Genomic DNA, 26599 nt, shown 5'->3' with positions numbered 1-26599 from the left:
AACATGGCCACAACTCACTACCCGCAATGAGTACAGCGTACCCAGAGAAAACCTACATGGCCACAACTCACTACCCGCAATGAGTACAGCATACCCAGAGAAAACCTACATGGCCACAACTCACTAACTGTAATGAGTACAGCGTACCCAGAGAAAACCTACATGGCCACAACTCACTACCCGCAATGAGTACAGCGTACCCAGAGAAAACCTACATGGCCACAACTCACTACCCGCAATGAGTACAGCGTACCCAGAGAAAACCTACATGGCCACAACTCACTAACCGTAATGAGTACAGCATACCCAGAGAAAACCTACATGGCCACAACTCACTAACCGTAATGAGTACAGCGTACCCAGAGAAAACCTACATGGCCACAACTCACTAACCGTAATGAGTACAGCGTACCCAGAGAAAACCTACATGGCCACAACTCACTACCCGTAATGAGTACAGCGTACCCAGAGAAAACCTACATGGCCACAACTCACTACCCGCAATGAGTACAGCGTACCCAGAGAAAACCTACATGGCCACAACTCACTACCCGCAATGAGTACAGCATACCCAGAGAAAACCTACATGGCCACAACTCACTAACCGTAATGAGTACAGCGTACCCAGAGAAAACCTACATGGCCACAACTCACTACCCGTAATGAGTACAGCGTACCCAGAGAAAACCTACATGGCCACAACTCACTACCCGCAATGAGTACAGGACACCCAGAGAAAACCTACATGGCCACAATTCACTAACCGTAATGAGTACAGGACACCCAGAGAAAATCTACATGGCCACAACTCACTAACCGTAATGAGTACATGACACCCAGAGAAAACCTACATGGCCACAACTCACTACCCGCAATGAGTACAGCGTACCCAGAGAAAACCTACATGGCCACAACTCACTACCCGCAATGAGTACAGCGTACCCAGAGAAAACCTACATGGCCACAACTCACTACCCGCAATGAGTACAGCGTACCCAGAGAAAACCTACATGGCCACAACTCACTACCCGCAATGAGTACAGCGTACCCAGAGAAAACCTACATGGCCACAACTCACTACCCGCAATGAGTACAGCGTACCCAGAGAAAACCTAAATGGCCACAACTCACTAACCGTAATGAGTACAGGGTACCCAGAGAAAACCTACATGGCCACAACTCACTACCCGTAATGAGTACAGCGTACCCAGAGAAAACCTACATGGCCACAACTCACTAACCGTAATGAGTACAGCGTACCCAGAGAAAACCTACATGGCCACAACTCACTAACCGTAATGAGTACAGGGTACCCAGAGAAAACCTACATGGCCACAACTCACTACCCGTAATGAGTACAGCGTACCCAGAGAAAACCTACATGGCCACAACTCACTACCCGCAATGAGTACAGCGTACCCAGAGAAAACCTACATGGCCACAACTCACTACCCGCAATGAGTACAGCATACCCAGAGAAAACCTACATGGCCACAACTCACTAACCGTAATGAGTACAGCGTACCCAGAGAAAACCTACATGGCCACAACTCACTACCCGCAATGAGTACAGCGTACCCAGAGAAAACCTACATGGCCACAACTCACTACCCGCAATGAGTACAGGACACCCAGAGAAAACCTACATGGCCACAATTCACTAACCGTAATGAGTACAGGACACCCAGAGAAAATCTACATGGCCACAACTCACTAACCGTAATGAGTACAGGACACCCAGAGAAAACCTACATGGCCACAACTCACTACCCGCAATGAGTACAGCGTACCCAGAGAAAACCTACATGGCCACAACTCACTACCCGCAATGAGTACAGCGTACCCAGAGAAAACCTACATGGCCACAACTCACTACCCGCAATGAGTACAGCGTACCCAGAGAAAACCTACATGGCCACAACTCACTACCCGCAATGAGTACAGCGTACCCAGAGAAAACCTACATGGCCACAACTCACTACCCGCAATGAGTACAGCGTACCCAGAGAAAACCTAAATGGCCACAACTCACTAACCGTAATGAGTACAGGGTACCCAGAGAAAACCTACATGGCCACAACTCACTACCCGTAATGAGTACAGCGTACCCAGAGAAAACCTACATGGCCACAACTCACTACCCGCAATGAGTACAGCGTACCCAGAGAAAACCTACATGGCCACAACTCACTACCCGCAATGAGTACAGCGTACCCAGAGAAAACCTACATGGCCACAACTCACTACCCGCAATGAGTACAGGACACCCAGAGAAAACCTACATGGCCACAACTCACTAACCGTAATGAGTACAGGACACCCAGAGAAAACCTACATGGCCACAACTCACTAACCGTAATGAGTACAGGACACCCAGAGAAAACCTACATGGCCACAACTCACTACCCGCAATGAGTACAGCGTACCCAGAGAAAACCTACATGGCCACAACTCACTACCCGTAATGAGTACAGCGTACCCAGAGAAAACCTACATGGCCACAACTCACTACCCGCAATGAGTACAGGACACCCAGAGAAAACCTACATGGCCACAACTCACTACCCGCAATGAGTACAGGACACCCAGAGAAAATCTACATGGCCACAACTCACTAACCGTAATGAGTACAGGACACCCAGAGAAAACCTACATGGCCACAACTCACTACCCGCAATGAGTACAGCGTACCCAGAGAAAACCTACATGGCCACAACTCACTACCCGCAATGAGTACAGCATACCCAGAGAAAACCTACATGGCCACAACTCACTAACCGTAATGAGTACAGCGTACCCAGAGAAAACCTACATGGCCACAACTCACTACCCGCAATGAGTACAGCGTACCCAGAGAAAACCTACATGGCCACAACTCACTACCCGCAATGAGTACAGCGTACCCAGAGAAAACCTACATGGCCACAACTCACTAACCGTAATGAGTACAGCCTACCCAGGGAAAACCTACATGGCCACAACTCACTACCCGTAATGAGTACAGCGTCCCCAGAGAAAACCTACATGGCCACAACTCACTACCCGCAATGAGTACAGCGTACCCAGAGAAAACCTACATGGCCACAACTCACTACCCGCAATGAGTACAGGACACCCAGAGAAAACCTACATGGCCACAACTCACTACCCGCAATGAGTACAGCGTACCCAGAGAAAACCTACATGGCCACAACTCACTACCCGCAATGAGTACAGCATACCCAGAGAAAACCTACATGGCCACAACTCACTAACCATAATGAGTACAGGACACCCAGAGAAAACCTACATGGCCACAACTCACTACCCGCAATGAGTACAGGACACCCAGAGAAAACCTACATGGCCACAACTCACTACCCGCAATGAGTACAGCGTACCCAGAGAAAACCTACATGGCCACAACTCACTACCCGTAATGAGTACAGCGTACCCAGAGAAAACCTACATGGCCACAACTCACTACCCGCAATGAGTACAGGACACCCAGAGAAAACCTACATGGCCACAACTCACTACCCGCAATGAGTACAGGACACCCAGAGAAAATCTACATGGCCACAACTCACTAACCGTAATGAGTACAGGACACCCAGAGAAAACCTACATGGCCACAACTCACTACCCGCAATGAGTACAGCGTACCCAGAGAAAACCTACATGGCCACAACTCACTACCCGCAATGAGTACAGCATACCCAGAGAAAACCTACATGGCCACAACTCACTAACCGTAATGAGTACAGCGTACCCAGAGAAAACCTACATGGCCACAACTCACTACCCGCAATGAGTACAGCGTACCCAGAGAAAACCTACATGGCCACAACTCACTACCCGCAATGAGTACAGCGTACCCAGAGAAAACCTACATGGCCACAACTCACTAACCGTAATGAGTACAGCCTACCCAGAGAAAACCTACATGGCCACAACTCACTACCCGTAATGAGTACAGCGTACCCAGAGAAAACCTACATGGCCACAACTCACTACCCGCAATGAGTACAGCGTACCCAGAGAAAACCTACATGGCCACAACTCACTACCCGCAATGAGTACAGGACACCCAGAGAAAACCTACATGGCCACAACTCACTACCCGCAATGAGTACAGCGTACCCAGAGAAAACCTACATGGCCACAACTCACTACTCTCAATGAGTACAGCATACCCAGAGAAAACCTACATGGCCACAACTCACTAACCATAATGAGTACAGGACACCCAGAGAAAACCTACATGGCCACAACTCACTACCCGCAATGAGTACAGGACACCCAGAGAAAACCTACATGGCCACAACTCACTACCCGCAATGAGTACAGCGTACCCAGAGAAAACCTACATGGCCACAACTCACTACCCGTAATGAGTACAGCGTACCCAGAGAAAACCTACATGGCCACAACTCACTACCCGCAATGAGTACAGGACACCCAGAGAAAACCTACATGGCCACAATTCACTAACCGTAATGAGTACAGGACACCCAGAGAAAATCTACATGGCCACAACTCACTAACCGTAATGAGTACAGGACACCCAGAGAAAACCTACATGGCCACAACTCACTACCCGCAATGAGTACAGCGTACCCAGAGAAAGCCTACATGGCCACCAACTCACTACCCGCAATGAGTACAGCATACCCAGAGAAAACCTACATGGCCACAACTCACTAACCGTAATGAGTACAGCGTACCCAGAGAAAACCTACATGGCCACAACTCACTAACCGTAATGAGTACAGGGTACCCAGAGAAAACCTACATGGCCACAACTCACTACCCGTAATGAGTACAGCGTACCCAGAGAAAACCTACATGGCCACAACTCACTACCCGCAATGAGTACAGCGTACCCAGAGAAAACCTACATGGCCACAACTCACTACCCGCAATGAGTACAGGACACCCAGAGAAAACCTACATGGCCACAATTCACTAACCGTAATGAGTACAGGACACCCAGAGAAAATCTACATGGCCACAACTCACTAACCGTAATGAGTACAGGACACCCAGAAAAAACCTACATGGCCACAACTCACTACCCGCAATGAGTACAGCGTACCCAGAGAAAGCCTACATGGCCACCAACTCACTACCCGCAATGAGTACAGCATACCCAGAGAAAACCTACATGGCCACAACTCACTAACCGTAATGAGTACAGCGTACCCAGAGAAAACCTACATGGCCACAACTCACTACCCGCAATGAGTACAGGACACCCAGAGAAAACCTACATGGCCACAACTCACTACCCGCAATGAGTACAGGACACCCAGAGAAAATCTACATGGCCAGAACTCACTAACCGTAATGAGTACAGGACACCCACAGAAAACCTACATGGCCACAACTCACTACCCGCAATGAGTACAGCGTACCCAGAGAAAACCTACATGGCCACAACTCACTACCCGCAATGAGTACAGCATACCCAGAGAAAACCTACATGGCCACAACTCACTAACTGTAATGAGTACAGCGTACCCAGAGAAAACCTACATGGCCACAACTCACTACCCGCAATGAGTACAGCGTACCCAGAGAAAACCTACATGGCCACAACTCACTACCCGCAATGAGTACAGCGTACCCAGAGAAAACCTACATGGCCACAGCTCACTAACCGTAATGAGTACAGCCTACCCAGGGAAAACCTACATGGCCACAACTCACTACCCGTAATGAGTACAGCGTCCCCAGAGAAAACCTACATGGCCACAACTCACTACCCGCAATGAGTACAGCGTACCCAGAGAAAACCTACATGGCCACAACTCACTACCCGCAATGAGTACAGGACACCCAGAGAAAACCTACATGGCCACAACTCACTACCCGCAATGAGTACAGCGTACCCAGAGAAAACCTACATGGCCACAACTCACTACTCTCAATGAGTACAGCATACCCAGAGAAAACCTACATGGCCACAACTCACTAACCATAATGAGTACAGGACACCCAGAGAAAACCTACATGGCCACAACTCACTACCCGCAATGAGTACAGGACACCCAGAGAAAACCTACATAGCCACAACTCACTACCCGCAATGAGTACATCGTACCCAGAGAAAGCCTACATGGCAACAACTCACTACCCGCAATGAGTACAGCATACCCAGAGAAAACCTACATGGCCAAAACTCACTAACCGTAATGAGTACAGCGTACCCAGAGAAAACCTACATGGCCACAACTCACTACCCGTAATGAGTACAGCGTACCCAGAGAAAACCTACATGGCCACAACTCACTACCCGCAATGAGTACAGGACACCCAGAGAAAACCTACATGGCCACAACTCACTACCCGCAATGAGTATAGGACACCCAGAGAAAATCTACATGGCCACAACTCACTAACCGTAATGAGTACAGGACACCCACAGAAAACCTACATGGCCACAACTCACTACCCGCAATGAGTACAGCGTACCCAGAGAAAACCTACATGGCCACAACTCACTACCCGCAATGAGTACAGCATACCCAGAGAAAACCTACATGGCCTCAACTCACTAACTGTAATGAGTACAGCGTACCCAGAGAAAACCTACATGGCCACAACTCACTACCCGCAATGAGTACAGCGTACCCAGAGAAAACCTACATGGCCACAACTCACTACCCGCAATGAGTACAGCGTACCCAGAGAAAACCTACATGGCCACAACTCACTAACCGTAATGAGTACAGCCTACCCAGGGAAAACCTACATGGCCACAACTCACTACCCGTAATGAGTACAGCGTCCCCAGAGAAAACCTACATGGCCACAACTCACTACCCGCAATGAGTACAGCGTACCCAGAGAAAACCTACATGGCCAAAACTCACTACCCGCAATGAGTACAGGACACCCAGAGAAAACCTACATGGCCACAACTCACTACCCGCAATGAGTACAGCGTACCCAGAGAAAACCTACATGGCCACAACTCACTACTGTCAATGAGTACAGCATACACAGAGAAAACCTACATGGCCACAACTCACTAACCATAATGAGTACAGGACACCCAGAGAAAACCTACATGGCCACAACTCACTACCCGCAATGAGTACAGGACACCCAGAGAAAACCTACATAGCCACAACTCACTACCCGCAATGAGTACAGCGTACCCAGAGAAAACCTACATGGCCACAACTCACTACCCGTAATGAGTACAGCGTACCCAGAGAAAACCTACATGGCCACAACTCACTACCCGCAATGAGTACAGGACACCCAGAGAAAACCTACATGGCCAAAATTCACTAACCGTAATGAGTACAGGACACCCAGAGAAAATCTACATGGCCACAACTCACTAACCGTAATGAGTACAGGACACCCAGAGAAAACCTACATGGCCACAACTCACTACCCGCAATGAGTACAGCGTACCCAGAGAAAGCCTACATGGCCACCAACTCACTACCCGCAATGAGTACAGCATACCCAGAGAAAACCTACATGGCCACAACTCACTAACCGTAATGAGTACAGTTACCCAGAGAAAACCTACATGGCCACAACTCACTAACCGTAATGAGTACAGGGTACCCAGAGAAAACCTACATGGCCACAACTCACTACCCGTAATGAGTACAGCGTACCCAGAGAAAACCTACATGGCCACAACTCACTACCCGCAATGAGTACAGCGTACCCAGAGAAAACCTACATGGCCACAACTCACTACCCGCAATGAGTACAGGACACCCAGAGAAAACCTACATGGCCACAATTCACTAACCGTAATGAGTACAGGACACCCAGAGAAAATCTACATGGCCACAACTCACTAACCGTAATGAGTACAGGACACCCAGAAAAAACCTACATGGCCACAACTCACTACCCGCAATGAGTACAGCGTACCCAGAGAAAGCCTACATGGCCACCAACGCACTACCCGCAATGAGTACAGCATACCCAGAGAAAACCTACATGGCCACAACTCACTAACCGTAATGAGTACAGCGTACCCAGAGAAAACCTACATGGCCACAACTCACTACCCGCAATGAGTACAGGACACCCAGAGAAAACCTACATGGCCACAACTCACTACCCGCAATGAGTACAGGACACCCAGAGAAAATCTACATGGCCAGAACTCACTAACCGTAATGAGTACAGGACACCCACAGAAAACCTACATGGCCACAACTCACTACCCGCAATGAGTACAGCGTACCCAGAGAAAACCTACATGGCCACAACTCACTACCCGCAATGAGTACAGCATACCCAGAGAAAACCTACATGGCCACAACTCACTAACGGTAATGAGTACAGCGTACCCAGAGAAAACCTACATGGCCACAACTCACTACCCGCAATGAGTACAGCGTACCCAGAGAAAACCTACATGGCCACAACTCACTACCCGCAATGAGTACAGCGTACCCAGAGAAAACCTACATGGCCACAACTCACTAACCGTAATGAGTACAGCCTACCCAGGGAAAACCTACATGGCCACAACTCACTACCCGTAATGAGTACAGCGTCCCCAGAGAAAACCTACATGGCCACAACTCACTACCCGCAATGAGTACAGCGTACCCAGAGAAAACCTACATGGCCACAACTCACTACCCGCAATGAGTACAGGACACCCAGAGAAAACCTACATGGCCACAACTCACTACCCGCAATGAGTACAGCGTACCCAGAGAAAACCTACATGGCCACAACTCACTACTCTCAATGAGTACAGCATACCCAGAGAAAACCTACATGGCCACAACTCACTAACCATAATGAGTACAGGACACCCAGAGAAAACCTACATGGCCACAACTCACTACCCGCAATGAGTACAGGACACCCAGAGAAAACCTACATAGCCACAACTCACTACCCGCAATGAGTACAGCGTACCCAGAGAAAACCTACATGGCCACAATTCACTAACCGTAATGAGTACAGGACACCCAGAGAAAATCTACATGGCCACAACTCACTAACCGTAATGAGTACAGGACACCCAGAGAAAACCTACATGGCCACAACTCACTACCCGTAATGAGTACAGCGTACCCAGAGAAAGCCTACATGGCAACAACTCACTACCCGCAATGAGTACAGCATACCCAGAGAAAACCTACATGGCCACAACTCACTAACCGTAATGAGTACAGCGTACCCAGAGAAAACCTACATGGCCACAACTCACTACCCGTAATGAGTACAGCGTACCCAGAGAAAACCTACATGGCCACAACTCACTACCCGCAATGAGTACAGGACACCCAGAGAAAACCTACATGGCCACAATTCACTAACCGTAATGAGTACAGGACACCCAGAGAAAATCTACATGGCCACAACTCACTAACCGTAATGAGTACAGGACACCCAGAGAAAACCTACATGGCCACAACTCACTACCCGCAATGAGTACAGCGTACCCAGAGAAAGCCTACATGGCCACAACTCACTACCCGCAATGAGTACAGCATACCCAGAGAAAACCTACATGGCCACAACTCACTAACCGTAATGAGTACAGCGTACCCAGAGAAAACCTACATGGCCACAACTCACTAACCGTAATGAGTACAGTTACCCAGAGAAAACCTACATGGCCACAACTCACTAACCGTAATGAGTACAGGGTACCCAGAGAAAACCTACATGGCCACAACTCACTACCCGTAATGAGTACAGCGTACCCAGAGAAAACCTACATGGCCACAACTCACTACCCGCAATGAGTACAGCGTACCCAGAGAAAACCTACATGGCCACAACTCACTACCCGCAATGAGTACAGGACACCCAGAGAAAACCTACATGGCCACAATTCACTAACCGTAATGAGTACAGGACACCCAGAGAAAATCTACATGGCCACAACTCACTAACCGTAATGAGTACAGGACACCCAGAAAAAACCTACATGGCCACAACTCACTACCCGCAATGAGTACAGCGTACCCAGAGAAAGCCTACATGGCCACCAACTCACTACCCGCAATGAGTACAGCATACCCAGAGAAAACCTACATGGCCACAACTCACTAACCGTAATGAGTACAGCGTACCCAGAGAAAACCTACCTGGCCACAACTCACTACCCGCAATGAGTACAGGACACCCAGAGAAAACATACATGGCCACAACTCACTACCCGCAATGAGTACAGGACACCCAGAGAAAATCTACATGGCCAGAACTCACTAACCGTAATGAGTACAGGACACCCACAGAAAACCTACATGGCCACAACTCACTACCCGCAATGAGTACAGCGTACCCAGAGAAAACCTACATGGCCACAACTCACTACCCGCAATGAGTACAGCATACCCAGAGAAAACCTACATGGCCACAACTCACTAACTGTAATGAGTACAGCGTACCCAGAGAAAACCTACATGGCCACAACTCACTACCCGCAATGAGTACAGCGTACCCAGAGAAAACCTACATGGCCACAACTCACTACCCGCAATGAGTACAGCGTACCCAGAGAAAACCTACATGGCCACAACTCACTAACCGTAATGAGTACAGCCTACCCAGAGAAAACCTACATGGCCACAACTCACTACCCGTAATGAGTACAGCGTCCCCAGAGAAAACCTACATGGCCACAACTCACTACCCGCAATGAGTACAGCGTACCCAGAGAAAACCTACATGGCCACAACTCACTACCCGCAATGAGTACAGGACACCCAGAGAAAACCTACATGGCCACAACTCACTACCCGCAATGAGTACAGCGTACCCAGAGAAAACCTACATGGCCACAACTCACTACTCTCAATGAGTACAGCATACCCAGAGAAAACCTACATGGCCACAACTCACTAACCATAATGAGTACAGGACACCCAGAGAAAACCTACATGGCCACAACTCACTACCCGCAATGAGTACAGGACACCCAGAGAAAACCTACATAGCCACAACTCACTACCCGCAATGAGTACAGCGTACCCAGAGAAAACCTACATGGCCACAATTCACTAACCGTTATGAGTACAGGACACCCAGAGAAAATCTACATGGCCACAACTCACTAACCGTAATGAGTACAGGACACCCAGAGAAAACCTACATGGCCACAACTCACTACCCGCAATGAGTACAGCGTACCCAGAGAAAGCCTACATGGCCACCAACTCACTACCCGCAATGAGTACAGCATACCCAGAGAAAACCTACATGGCCACAACTCACTAACCGTAATGAGTACAGCGTACCCAGAGAAAACCTACATGGCCACAACTCACTACCCGTAATGAGTACAGCGTACCCAGAGAAAACCTACATGGCCACAACTCACTACCCGCAATGAGTACAGGACACCCAGAGAAAACCTACATGGCCACAACTCACTACCCGCAATGAGTATAGGACACCCAGAGAAAATCTACATGGCCACAACTCACTAACCGTAATGAGTACAGGACACCCACAGAAAACCTACATGGCCACAACTCACTACCCGCAATGAGTACAGCGTACCCAGAGAAAACCTACATGGCCACAACTCACTACCCGCAATGAGTACAGCATACCCAGAGAAAACCTACATGGCCTCAACTCACTAACTGTAATGAGTACAGCGTACCCAGAGAAAACCTACATGGCCACAACTCACTACCCGCAATGAGTACAGCGTACCCAGAGAAAACCTACATGGCCACAACTCACTACCCGCAATGAGTACAGCGTACCCAGAGAAAACCTACATGGCCACAACTCACTAACCGTAATGAGTACAGCCTACCCAGGGAAAACCTACATGGCCACAACTCACTACCCGTAATGAGTACAGCGTCCCCAGAGAAAACCTACATGGCCACAACTCACTACCCGCAATGAGTACAGCGTACCCAGAGAAAACCTACATGGCCAAAACTCACTACCCGCAATGAGTACAGGACACCCAGAGAAAACCTACATGGCCACAACTCACTACCCGCAATGAGTACAGCGTACCCAGAGAAAACCTACATGGCCACAACTCACTACTGTCAATGAGTACAGCATACACAGAGAAAACCTACATGGCCACAACTCACTAACCATAATGAGTACAGGACACCCAGAGAAAACCTACATGGCCACAACTCACTACCCGCAATGAGTACAGGACACCCAGAGAAAACCTACATAGCCACAACTCACTACCCGCAATGAGTACAGCGTACCCAGAGAAAACCTACATGGCCACAACTCACTACCCGTAATGAGTACAGCGTACCCAGAGAAAACCTACATGGCCACAACTCACTACCCGCAATGAGTACAGGACACCCAGAGAAAACCTACATGGCCAAAATTCACTAACCGTAATGAGTACAGGACACCCAGAGAAAATCTACATGGCCACAACTCACTAACCGTAATGAGTACAGGACACCCAGAGAAAACCTACATGGCCACAACTCACTACCCGCAATGAGTACAGCGTACCCAGAGAAAGCCTACATGGCCACCAACTCACTACCCGCAATGAGTACAGCATACCCAGAGAAAACCTACATGGCCACAACTCACTAACCGTAATGAGTACAGTTACCCAGAGAAAACCTACATGGCCACAACTCACTAACCGTAATGAGTACAGGGTACCCAGAGAAAACCTACATGGCCACAACTCACTACCCGTAATGAGTACAGCGTACCCAGAGAAAACCTACATGGCCACAACTCACTACCCGCAATGAGTACAGCGTACCCAGAGAAAACCTACATGGCCACAACTCACTACCCGCAATGAGTACAGGACACCCAGAGAAAACCTACATGGCCACAATTCACTAACCGTAATGAGTACAGGACACCCAGAGAAAATCTACATGGCCACAACTCACTAACCGTAATGAGTACAGGACACCCAGAGAAAACCTACATGGCCACAACTCACTACCAGCAATGAGTACAGCGTACCCAGAGAAAGCCTACATGGCCACCAACTCACTACCCGCAATGAGTACAGCATACCCAGAGAAAACCTACATGGCCACAACTCACTAACCGTAATGAGTACAGCGTACCCAGAGAAAACCTACATGGCCACAACTCACTACCCGCAATGAGTACAGGACACCCAGAGAAAACCTACATGGCCACAACTCACTACCCGCAATGAGTACAGGACACCCAGAGAAAATCTACATGGCCAGAACTCACTAACCGTAATGAGTACAGGACACCCACAGAAAACCTACATGGCCACAACTCACTACCCGCAATGAGTACAGCGTACCCAGAGAAAACCTACATGGCCACAACTCACTACCCGCAATGAGTACAGCATACCCAGAGAAAACCTACATGGCCACAACTCACTACCCGTAATGAGTACAGCGTACCCAGAGAAAACCTACATGGCCACAACTCACTACCCGCAATGAGTACAGCGTACCCAGAGAAAACCTACATGGCCACAACTCACTACCCGCAATGAGTACAGCGTACCCAGAGAAAACCTACATGGCCACAACTCACTACCCGCAATGAGTACAGCGTACCCAGAGAAAACCTACATGGCCACAACTCACTACCCGTAATGAGTACAGCATACCCAGAGAAAACCTACATGGCCACAACTCACTACCCGTAATGAGTACAGCGTACCCAGAGAAAACCTACATGGCCACAACTCACTACCCGCAATGAGTACAGGACACCCAGAGAAAACCTACATGGCCACAACTCACTACCCGCAATGAGTACAGCGTACCCAGAGAAAACCTACATGGCCACAACTCACTACCCGCAATGAGTACAGGACACCCAGAGAAAACCTACATGGCCACAACTCACTAACCATAATGAGTACAGGACACCCAGAGAAAACCTACATGGCCACAACTCACTAACCGTAATGAGTACAGGACACCCAGAGAAAACCTACATGGCCACAACTCACTACCCGCAATGAGTACAGCGTACCCAGAGAAAACCTACATGGCCACAACTCACTAACCGCAATGAGTACAGCGTACCCAGAGAAAACCTACATGGCCACAACTCACTACCCGCAATGAGTACAGGACACCCAGAGAAAACCTACATGGCCACAACTCACTACCCGTAATGAGTACAGCGTACCCAGAGAAAACCTACATGGCCACAACTCACTACCCGTAATGAGTACAGCGTACCCAGAGAAAACCTACATGGCCACAACTCACTACCCGCAATGAGTACAGCGTACCCAGAGAAAACCTACATGGCCACAACTCACTACCCGCAATGAGTACAGCGTACCCAGAGAAAACCTACATGGCCACAACTCACTAACCGTAATGAGTACAGGACACCCAGAGAAAACCTACATGGCCACAACTCACTACCCGCAATGAGTACAGGACACCCAGAGAAAACCTACATGGCCACAACTCACTACCCGCAATGAGTACAGGACACCCAGAGAAAACCTACATGGCCACAACTCACTAACCGTAATGAGTACAGGACACCCAGAGAAAACCTACATGGCCACAACTCACTACCCGCAATGAGTACAGCGTACCCAGAGAAAGCCTACATGGCCACAACTCACTACCCGCAATGAGTACAGCATACCCAGAGAAAACCTACATGGCCACAACTCACTAACCGTAATGAGTACAGCGTACCCAGAGAAAACCTACATGGCCACAACTCACTACCCGTAATGAGTACAGCGTACCCAGAGAAAACCTACATGGCCACAACTCACTACCCGCAATGAGTACAGCGTACCCAGAGAAAACCTACATGGCCACAACTCACTAACCGTAATGAGTACAGGACACCCAGAGAAAACCTACATGGCCACAACTCACTACCCGTAATGAGTACAGCGTACCCAGAGAAAACCTACATGGCCACAACTCACTACCCGCAATGAGTACAGCGTACCCAGAGAAAACCTACATGGCCACAACTCACTACCCGCAATGAGTACAGGACACCCAGAGAAAACCTACATGGCCACAACTCACTACCCGCAATGAGTACAGCGTACCCAGAGAAAACCTACATGGCCACAACTCACTAACCGTAATGAGTACAGCGTACCCAGAGAAAACCTACATGGCCACAACTCACTACCCGTAATGAGTACAGCGTACCCAGAGAAAACCTACATGGCCACAACTCACTACCCGCAATGAGTACAGGACACCCAGAGAAAACCTACATGGCCACAACTCACTACCCGCAATGAGTACAGGACACCCAGAGAAAACCTACATGGCCACAACTCACTAACCGTAATGAGTACAGGACACCCAGAGAAAACCTACATGGCCACAACTCACTACCCGCAATGAGTACAGCGTACCCAGAGAAAACCTACATGGCCACAACTCACTACCCGCAATGAGTACAGCGTACCCAGAGAAAACCTACATGGCCACAACTCACTACCCGCAATGAGTACAGCGTACCCAGAGAAAACCTACACTACCAGAGAAAACCTACATGGCCACAACTCACTACCCGCAATGAGTACAGCGTACCCAGAGAAAACCTACATGGCCACAACTCACTACCCGCAATGAGTACAGCGTACCCAGAGAAAACCTACATGGCCACAACTCACTAACCGTAATGAGTACAGGACACCCAGAGAAAACCTACATGGCCACAACTCACTACCCGTAATGAGTACAGCGTACCCAGAGAAAACCTACATGGCCACAACTCACTACCCGCAATGAGTACAGCGTACCCAGAGAAAACCTACATGGCCACAACTCACTACCCGTAATGAGTACAGCGTACCCAGAGAAAACCTACATGGCCACAACTCACTACCCGCAATGAGTACAGGACACCCAGAGAAAACCTACATGGCCACAATTCACTAACCGTAATGAGTACAGGACACCCAGAGAAAACCTACATGGCCACAACTCACTAACCGTAATGAGTACAGGACACCCAGAGAAAACCTACATGGCCACAACTCACTACCCGCAATGAGTACAGCGTACCCAGAGAAATCCTACATGGCCACCAACTCACTACCCGCAATGAGTACAGCATACCCAGAGAAAACCTACATGGCCACAACTCACTAACCGTAATGAGTACAGCGTACCCAGAGAAAACCTACATGGCCACAACTCACTACCCGCAATGAGTACAGGACACCCAGAGAAAACCTACATGGCCACAACTCACTACCCGCAATGAGTACAGGACACCCAGAGAAAACCTACATGGCCACAACTCACTAACCGTAATGAGTACAGGACACCCAGAGAAAACCTACATGGCCACAACTCACTACCCGCAATGAGTACAGCGTACCCAGAGAAAACCTACATGGCCACAACTCACTACCCGCAATGAGTACAGCTACCCAGAGAAAACCTACATGGCCACAACTCACTAACTGTAATGAGTACAGCGTACCCAGAGAAAACCTACATGGCCACAACTCACTACCCGCAATGAGTACAGCGTACCCAGAGAAAACCTACATGGCCACAACTCACTACCCGCAATGAGTACAGCGTACCCAGAGAAAACCTACATGGCCACAACTCACTAACCGTAATGAGTACAGCCTACCCAGAGAAAACCTACATGGCCACAACTCACTACCCGTAATGAGTACAGCGTACCCAGAGAAAACCTACATGGCCACAACTCACTACCCGCAATGAGTACAGCGTACCCAGAGAAAACCTACATGGCCACAACTCACTACCCGCAATGAGTACAGCGTACCCAGAGAAAACCTACATGGCCACAACTCACTACCCGCAATGAGTACAGGACACCCAGAGAAAACCTACATGGCCACAACTCACTAACCGTCTCAATGAGTACAGCATACCCAGAGAAAACCTACATGGCCACAACTCACTAACCATAATGAGTACAGGACACCCAGAGAAAACCTACATGGCCACAACTCACTACCCGCAATGAGTACAGCGTACCCAGAGAAAACCTACATGGCCACCAACTCACTACCCGCAATGAGTACAGCGTACCCAGAGAAAACCTACATGGCCACAACTCACTAACCGTAATGAGTACAGCGTACCCAGAGAAAACCTACATGGCCACAACTCACTACCCGCAATGAGTACAGGACACCCAGAGAAAACCTACATGGCCACAACTCACTAACCGTAATGAGTACAGGACACCCAGAGAAAACCTACATGGCCACAACTCACTAACCGTAATGAGTACAGGACACCCAGAGAAAACCTACATGGCCACAACTCACTACCCGCAATGAGTACAGCGTACCCAGAGAAAGCCTACATGGCCACCAACTCACTACCCGCAATGAGTACAGCATACCCAGAGAAAACCTACATGGCCACAACTCACTAACCGTAATGAGTACAGCGTACCCAGAGAAAACCTACATGGCCACAACTCACTACCCGCAATGAGTACAGCGTACCCAGAGAAAACCTACATGGCCACAACTCACTACCCGCAATGAGTACAGCGTACCCAGAGAAAACCTACATGGCCACAACTCACTAACCGTAATGAGTACAGCGTACCCAGAGAAAACCTACATGGCCACAACTCACTACCCGCAATGAGTACAGCGTACCCAGAGAAAACCTACATGGCCACAACTCACTACCCGCAATGAGTACAGGACACCCAGAGAAAACCTACATGGCCACAACTCACTAACCGTAATGAGTACAGGACACCCAGAGAAAACCTACATGGCCACAACTCACTACCCGCAATGAGTACAGCGTACCCAGAGAAAACCTACATGGCCACCAACTCACTACCCGCAATGAGTACAGCATACCCAGAGAAAACCTACATGGCCACAACTCACTAACCGTAATGAGTACAGCGTACCCAGAGAAAACCTACATGGCCACAACTCACTACCCGCAATGAGTACAGCGTACCCAGAGAAAACCTACATGGCCACAACTCACTACCCGCAATGAGTACAGCGTACCCAGAGAAAACCTACATGGCCACAACTCACTAACCGTAATGAGTACAGCGTACCCAGAGAAAACCTACATGGCCACAACTCACTACCCGCAATGAGTACAGCGTACCCAGAGAAAACCTACATGGCCACAACTCACTACCCGCAATGAGTACAGCGTACCCAGAGAAAACCTACATGGCCACAACTCACTAACCGTAATGAGTACAGGACACCCAGAGAAAACCTACATGGCCACAACTCACTACCCGCAATGAGTACAGCGTACCCAGAGAAAACCTACATGGCCACAACTCACTACCCGCAATGAGTACAGGACACCCAGAGAAAACCTACATGGCCACAACTCACTAACCGTAATGAGTACAGGACACCCAGAGAAAACCTACATGGCCACAACTCACTACCCGCAATGAGTACAGCGTACCCAGAGAAAACCTACATGGCCACAACTCACTACCCGCAATGAGTACAGCGTACCCAGAGAAAACCTACATGGCCACAACTCACTAACCGTAATGAGTACAGGACACCCAGAGAAAACCTCCATGGCCACAACTCACTACCCGTAATGAGTACAGCGTACCCAGAGAAAACCTACATGGCCACAACTCACTACCCGCAATGAGTACAGCGTACCCAGAGAAAACCTACATGGCCACAACTCACTACCCGCAATGAGTACAGCATACCCAGAGAAAACCTACATGGCCACAACTCACTAACTGTAATGAGTACAGCGTACCCAGAGAAAACCTACATGGCCACAACTCACTACCCGTAATGAGTACAGCGTACCCAGAGAAAACCTACATGGCCACAACTCACTACCCGCAATGAGTACAGCGTACCCAGAGAAAACCTACATGGCCACAACTCACTACCCACAATGAGTACAGGACACCCAGAGAAAACCTACATGGCCACAACTCACTCCCCGCAATGAGTACAGCGTACCCAGAGAAAACCTACATGGCCACAACTCACTACCCGCAATGAGTACAGGACACCCAGAGAAAACCTACATGGCCACAACTCACTACCCGCAATGAGTACAGCGTACCCAGATAAAACCTACATGGCCACAACTCACTACCCGTAATGAGTACAGCGTACCCAGAGAAAACCTACATGGCCACAACTCACTACCCGCAATGAGTACAGGACACCCAGAGAAAACCTGCATGGCCACAATTCACTAACCGTAATGAGTACAGGACACCCAGAGAAAATCTACATGGCCACAACTCACTAACTGTAATGAGTACAGGACACCCAGAGAAAACCTACATGGCCACAACTCACTACCCGCAATGAGTACAGCGTACCCAGAGAAAACCTACATGGCCACAACTCACTAACCGTAATGAGTACAGCGTACCCAGAGAAAACCTACATTGCCACAACTCACTACCCGTAATGAGTACAGCGTACCCAGAGAAAACCTACATGGCCACAACTCACTACCCGCAATGAGTACAGCGTACCCAGAGAAAACCTACATGGCCACAGCTCACTACCCGCAATGAGTACAGCGTACCCAGAGAAAATCTACACGTTCACAACTCACTAACCATAATAAGTACAGAGCACCCAGAGAAAACCTACATGTTCACACCTCACTAACTGTAATGAGTAACATTAGAATGCAAACAACAGAAATTCTGCAGATGCTGGAAATTCAAGCAACACACATCAAAGTTGCTGGTGAACGCAGCAGGCCAGGCAGCATCTGTAGGAAGAGGTGCAGTCGACATTTCAGGCCGAGACCCTTCGTTAGGACTAACTGAAGGAAGAGTGAGTAAGGGATTTGAAAGCTGGAGGGGGAGGGGGAGATCCAAAATGATAGGAGAAGACAGGAGGGGGAGGGATAGAGCCAAGAGCTGGACAGGTGATAGGCAAAAGGGGATACGAGAGGATCATGGGACAGGAGGTCCGGGAAGAAAGACGGGGGGGGCGACCCAGAGGATGGGCAAGAGGTACATTCAGAGGGACAGAGGGAGAAAAAGGAGAGTGAGAGAAAGAATGTGTGCATAAAATAAGTAACAGATGGGGTATGAGGGGGAGGTGGGGCATTAGCAGAAGTTAGAGAAGTCGATGTTCATGCCATCAGGTTGGAGGCTACCCAGACGGAATATAAGGTGTTGTTCCTCCAACCTGAGTGTGGCTTCATCTTTACAGTAGAGGAGGCCGTGGATAGACATGTCAGAATGGGAATGGGAAGTGGAATTTAAATGTGTGGCCACTGGAAGATCCTGCTTTCTCTGGCGGACAGAGCGTAGATGTAAGGGCCTCACGTTTGTTCCCCTTCGCCCACACCTCAGCGAGTTCCGTGTTCGCCATGAGGCGGAACTTTTCTTCCGCCGTCTCCGTCTCCGAGCCTACTTCTTCGGCAAGGACTCTTCCACCCCCACCGATGACCCCTTCTCCCGTCTTCAACCCTCCTCTTCTTCATGGACACCCCGCTCTGGTCTTCTGCCTGCTCTGGATCTCTTTATCGCTAATTGCCGACGGGACATCAACCGTCTCGACTTCACCGCACCTTGTCCCCATTCCAACCTCACTCCGTCGGAACGCTCTGCTCTCCACTGCCTCCGCACTAATCCTAACCTTATTATTAAACCCGCCGATAAGGAGGGTGCTGTTGTAGTCTGGCGTACTGACCTCTACCTTGCCGAGGCACAGCGACAACTCGCGGATACCTCCTCTTATTTACCCCTCGATCGTGACCCCACTAAGGAGCACCAGGCCATTGTCTCCCACACCATCACTGACTTTATTCGCTCAGGGGATCTCCCATCCACTGCTACCAACCTTATAGTTCCCACACCCCGCACTTCCCGTTTCTACCTCCTACCCAAGATCCACAAACCTGCCTGTCCTGGCCGACCTATTGTCTCAGCTTGCTCCTGCCCCACCGAACTCATTTCTGCATACCTCGACACTGTTTTATCACCCCTTGTTCAATCCCTTCCGACCTATGTTCGTGACACTTCTCACGCTCTTAAACTTTTCGATGATTTTAAGTTCCCTGGCCCCCACCGCTTTATTTTCACCATGAATGTCCAGTCCTTATATACTTCCATCCCCCATCAGGAAGGTCTCAAAGCTCTACGCTTCTTTTTGGATTCCAGACCAAATCAGTTCCCCTCTACCACCACTCTGCTCCGTCTAGCCGAATTAGTCCTTACTCTTAATAATTTCTCCTTTTGCTCCTCCCATTTCCTCCAAACTAAAGGTGTAGCTATGGGCACCCGTATGGGTCCTAGCTATGCCTGCCTTTTTGTTGGGTTTGTGGAACAATCTATGTTCTGTGCCTATTCTGGTATCTGTCCCCCACTTTTCCTTCGCTACATCGATGACTGTATTGGCGCTGCTTCCTGCACGCATGCAGAACTCGTTGACTTTATTAACTTTGTCTCCAACTTTCACCCTGCCCTTAAGTTTACCTGGTCCATTTCCGACACCTCCCTCCCCTTTCTAGATCTTTCTGTCTCTGTCTCTGGAGACAGTTTATCCACTGATGTCTACTATAAGCCTACTGACTCTCACAGCTATCTGGACTATTCCTCTTCTCACCCTGTCTCTTGCAAAAACGCCATCCCCTTCTCGCAATTCCTCCATCTCCGCCGCATCTGCTCTCAGGATGAGGCTTTTCATTCTAGGACGAGGGAGATGTCTTCCTTTTTTAAAGAAAGGGGCTTCCCTTCCTCCACTATCAACTCTGCTCTTAAACGCATCTCCCCCATTTCACATACATCTGCTCTCACTCCATCCTCCCACCACCCCACTAGGAATAGGGTTCCCCTGGTCCTCACCTACCACCCCACCAGCCTCCGAGTCCAACATATTATTCTCTGTAACTTCCGCCACCTCCAACGGGATCCCACCACTAAGCACGTCTTTCCCTCCCCCCCCCCCGCATTCCGCAGGGATCGCTCCCTACGCAACTCCCTTGTCCATTCATCCCCCCCATCCCTCCCCACTGATCTCCCTCCTGGCACTTATCCGTGTAAGCGGAACAAGTGCTACACATGCCCTTACACTTCCTCCCTTACCACCATTCAGGGCCCCAAACAGTCCTTCCAGGTGAGGCAACACTTCACCTGTGAGTCGACTGGGGTGATATACTGCGTCCGGTGCTCCCGATGTGGCCTTTTATATATTGGCGAGACCCAACGCAGACTGGGAGACCGCTTTGCTGAACGTCTACGCTCTGTCCGCCAGAGAAAGCAGGATCTCCCAGTGGCCACACATTTTAATTCCACATCCCATTCCCATTCTGACATGTCTATCCATGGCCTCCTCTACTGTAAAGATGAAGCCACACTCAGGTTGGAGGAACAACACCTTATATTCCATCTGGGTAGCCTCCAACCTGATGGCATGAACATCGACTTCTCTAACTTCCGCTAAGGCCCCACCTCCCCCTCGTACCCCATCTGTTACTTATTTTATGCAGACATTCTTTCTCTCACTCTCCTTTTTCTCCCTCTGTCCCTCTGAACGTACCTCTTGCCCATCCTCTGGGTCAACCCCCCACCCTTGTCTTTCTTCCCGGACCTCCTGTCCCATGATCCTCTTGTATCCCCTTTTGCCTATCACCTGTCCAGCTCTTGGCTCCATCCCTCTCCCTCCTGTCTTCTCCTATCATTTTGGATCTCCCCCTCCCTCTCCCACTTTCAAATCCCTTACTCACTCTTCCTTCAGTTAGTCCTGACGAAGGGTCTCGGCCTGAAACGTCGACTGCGCCTCTTCCTAGAGATGCTGCCTGGCCTGCTGCGTTCACCAGCAACTTTGATGTGTGTTGCTTGAGTAACATTATAAATTATTAACTGAACCTGAATGGTGATTGCTAACATTATAAATTATTAACTGAACCTGAATGGTGATTGCTAACATTATAAATTAAGAGAACCTGAATGGTGATTGCTAACATTATAAATTAACTGAACCTGAATGGTGATTGCTAACATTATAAATTAAGAGAACCTGAATGGTGATTGCTAACATTACAAGGTGATGCCCTAACCACAATGCTATCATGCCACCCATGCCGTGCCACTTGGCAGGTGTATACAAAACATTACATAGGCCATTATTTTTGTGCATTGGATATGAGCCAATACTCAATGTCTTGTCACCACAATTCATCAATCAGCTATGGTTTTCAGAGTACAAACCAACTGTTAGAAGCATTCGGTGGTGCTGACCTGAAAGCATTGGAAAGTGCTCGACCCTGTGGATGCAGATGGCTTCTCTATCTCAATGCTTACATCCATGCTGCTTTCCAGTCTCCCGTGTTCCATTTGCACTGCATCGGCAGCATCTGTTTTTAATAAAAACATGCCAGTAAACAAAATAATAACATACCAGTAAACAAAAATACTGACGATTTTGTTTGAATGTTCACAGATTCTCACCAGTGGCAATCCTTGTCCTGCTTCGTGTTGGATGGCGATGCTGAGGTTTGCAAATGTACTGCTTCAGTGAATTGATTGTGTGTGTCCCAATAAAAGTGCTTCGGCCAAATGCTCTCCAGTCAACAACAGAAATGCAGAGCGATGAATGTAGGTGTTCATTCTCAGGTAGTTCCTATCAAGGTAAACAGGGAAGATTCTCTTTTACATTATCTTTCTCTCATTCTGTACTACTCAAGTATTATACAGTATAGTTGTGCAATATAGAGAAGAATCATGAAATTTAATAAGCAAGCCCAATTACGATAGGCTAAAATTTTTGTCTTGGATGAGCTATCCTAATTCATAGCTGACCTATGTACCACCTACTGAACTAACTTTTCCAGATACCAAGTGTTGGTCCAAAATTCCTTGGCCCCCAAATGTTACAGAGCCAATTGCAACAAAATGCCACACCATCGGGAAGCCCCACGACAGAAAAGGAAAAATTCCACAACAGCTGTCAAAGCTATCATTGTCATGAGCCCTGCGGTCCTGTGCAGTGAACCATAGAGCATTGGGCTCCAAGGTTTCCAGAGAACCTGCATCTGTTAATTATTGTCTTTTTCCCTTTTTCGGCGGCTCAGGTGAAAGGCATGTGTGTCAGTGTCAGAGCACAATGGAAGTCAGGAGAGAGAGACTAAAAGTAACAGATTCAGGCAAGGCTGGTCTTTTTGGGCTGCACTGGCACAGAAAGTATCACGCCAGAGGCCTAACCTCTGCTGCAAATGAAAGGAGGGTAGGCTCAGGTGGAGCAGCCACTATTTGAGTGTGCCAATGGCAAGAGTTTGAAGACTTTCACTTAACTAGCTTCGGCATAAACAGGTGAAGGCACAGATAAGAAAAGCATGCCTTTTTCTTTTTTTTTTGTTATAGAGTAGTCAGGATGGAATGCTCCTCCTGTTAGATGTGGGAATTCAGGATATCTGACAGTTTCCCTGATGACATCTGCAGAAAGTGCACCCAACTTCAGCATCTGTCTGACTGGGTCAAGGAGTTGGACGTACTCAGGGTCATTCGGGAGGCTGAGGATATTATAGGTGAGACTTTTGAAGAGATGGTCACACCTAGAGTGCAGATGATGCCAAGATTAGTAGAGTTGTGGATAGTGTAGAAGACTGGAAAAAGTACAGCCTGATTTAGATCAGTTGTAAATATGGGCAGATGCTGGCACGTGGCCAAGTGGTTAAGGCATTTGTCTAGTGATTTGAAGGTCGCTAGTTCGAGCCTTGGCTGAGGCAGCATGTGTGTCCTTGAGCAAAGCACTTAACCACACATTGCTCTGCGGTGACACCGGTGCCAAGCTGTATGGGCCCTAATGCCCTTCCTTTGGACTGTTACGTACCCCGTAACTGGGTTGCCAAACCAGCAGAAATGGATCACTCAGTTGGAGTCTGGAGTACTAGAACTAAGAAAGTTTTATTAAAGAAACAAGCAACACATTAATCGAAAGGATAATAAATGCAACAGTTCAGCGATGATAAACGCACATGTGCACAGAATTAAGATAACAGCATCAATCAAGCTCTATCGTTGTCTAGGGGTAAATGACCAATTTCAAAATGACTCAAAGTTCAGTCCAGTTAGTAGTTCAGTTCGCAGTAATCGTTGCCATGGCGGTGGACAACGTGGGGGAAGAGAGAGATAGAATAGGAACAACTCATCATTCAGCACGGCTTCACTCACAGACCAGCGAGATGGCTCACAAACAGCTTTTGGGCGGGTCCTTGGTGATGTCACCTGAGGTCACCGACTGTGACCCCTCCTCCAGATGCGGTCGATCCTCTGCAGTGAACCCGGCACCCAGGCAAGGGTGGACACACACCGGGTTCCCGCTGATCGTACCTTTCCACCCTTGTCGTTGTCTGGCACTTCTCACCCACTCGTGAGAGGCGCACCGCTTCCAGGGTCTCGTTATCTCGGGTGGCGTGTGTCCCTGTCTTAGCGAACCTGTCCCTTTTTATCCCCCTGCTGGGGTATCGCCTGTCCATCACTTCAAACAGTTCAAGGTTCAAAGAGGGGAGCCACTCCAGACAGCTCTCTCTCCCACATCCCTTCATTACACATCTCCAGACGCTGCTCCATTGTTCCTTATCTCTCCTTCCCCTGAGGGCAGGTGGCAGACCAACTGCTGATGCCACTGATGCTAGCCCAGGCCAGCAAACATCTTAATTTTATGTGTATTCTCGTAACACTTCCCCCCTTTAAGGATTTTTACCGGGAGGTAAAAATTACAAACATGACCACATTATCTGATACATACACAATATACATCTTTAACAGTTATTTAGCTAATACAGAGAATTTGAAGCTGTCAACACCTTGACAGACAGTCATCACATTTTCTGTTCCTTTTACACGTGTTATTAATAATCCCTTAGACCAGGCTCCAACTCAGCAAACTTCGCAGTGGCCAAAAACACTGATGAATTGCAACCAATGTAACCTCTCATTTGGTTTTGTCCCGGACCACAACAACAAGGGTCGTCCCATTCCGGCTCAGTTTTCTCTCGCAAGGGCTTAGTAGGAGGGGAACGGGTATTGACCGCAGAGTTATTGCAAAACTTCCTGCAGTACCCCACCATCTCCAAAAGCCTTCTGAGGGCCCTCTTGTCTGTCGGGGTTGGGAGGTCAGCGATAGCCTGCACTGTAGCTTGCATCACTGCCAGCTGCCCCTGTGTCACCACAATTCCCAGGTAAGTGACCCTCGTGTGGCCGAATTCATTTTTTTCAAGGTTCACTATCAAACTGGCTTCAGACAGCCGTATTGAATTGCCAATACACACCTCTGTGTTCATCAGCCCTTTAGTCACTGAATTACTCAAAAAATATGGGTGTTGTTTACTTGGCTGCCCTATGGTAACCACAATCACCCAACGTCCCAGTTCTTTGCATTTCCTCGGGACAATCAAACACATGGGTGCGAGTCGTTTAATTACTCCTTCGGGGATTAAGGGAGAGACCTTATCAGTAGACCTGGCCAAAACAATAGCCTTCTCCCATCTGACCGATCCCATCCTAATCTTTTCAAAATGGTTTTTTTCTCTTAGCAGGGGGCCCCTAGCTTCATTGATTTCCACGCTAACACCGACTAGGTTTGTTAGCATATCAAAAGCCGGTGACCGTCTCAGTTCGCGTCGGTCATGATCAATAACATTTTTCCCCCTGGGCAGCCGGTAAATCTCTTTCATGATTCCACCAACTGTTTCCT

General features: G+C 48.8%; 1 protein-coding gene across 1 annotated transcript in view; it reads right to left on the bottom strand.

Annotated features, from left to right (window-relative positions):
* The window catches only part of fer1l6 (fer-1 like family member 6), a 395360-nt gene that overhangs the window by 85886 nt on the left and 282875 nt on the right, over nucleotides 1-26599 (bottom strand). The window contains exons 25-26 of the mRNA XM_063059547.1: nucleotides 23353-23524; nucleotides 23143-23258 (exon numbers count right to left, since the gene is read on the bottom strand). Of these exons, the coding sequence (XP_062915617.1) occupies nucleotides 23143-23258; nucleotides 23353-23524 (288 nt within the window). The remainder of the gene's footprint in view (nucleotides 1-23142; nucleotides 23259-23352; nucleotides 23525-26599) is intronic.

The sequence above is a fragment of the Mobula hypostoma genome, chromosome 9 (genome assembly GCF_963921235.1).
Source record: "Mobula hypostoma chromosome 9, sMobHyp1.1, whole genome shotgun sequence".
NCBI lineage: Eukaryota > Metazoa > Chordata > Chondrichthyes > Myliobatiformes > Myliobatidae > Mobula > Mobula hypostoma.
Note: the sequence above shows the minus strand (reverse complement) of the source record. Positions and strands in the feature narration are given on the sequence as shown.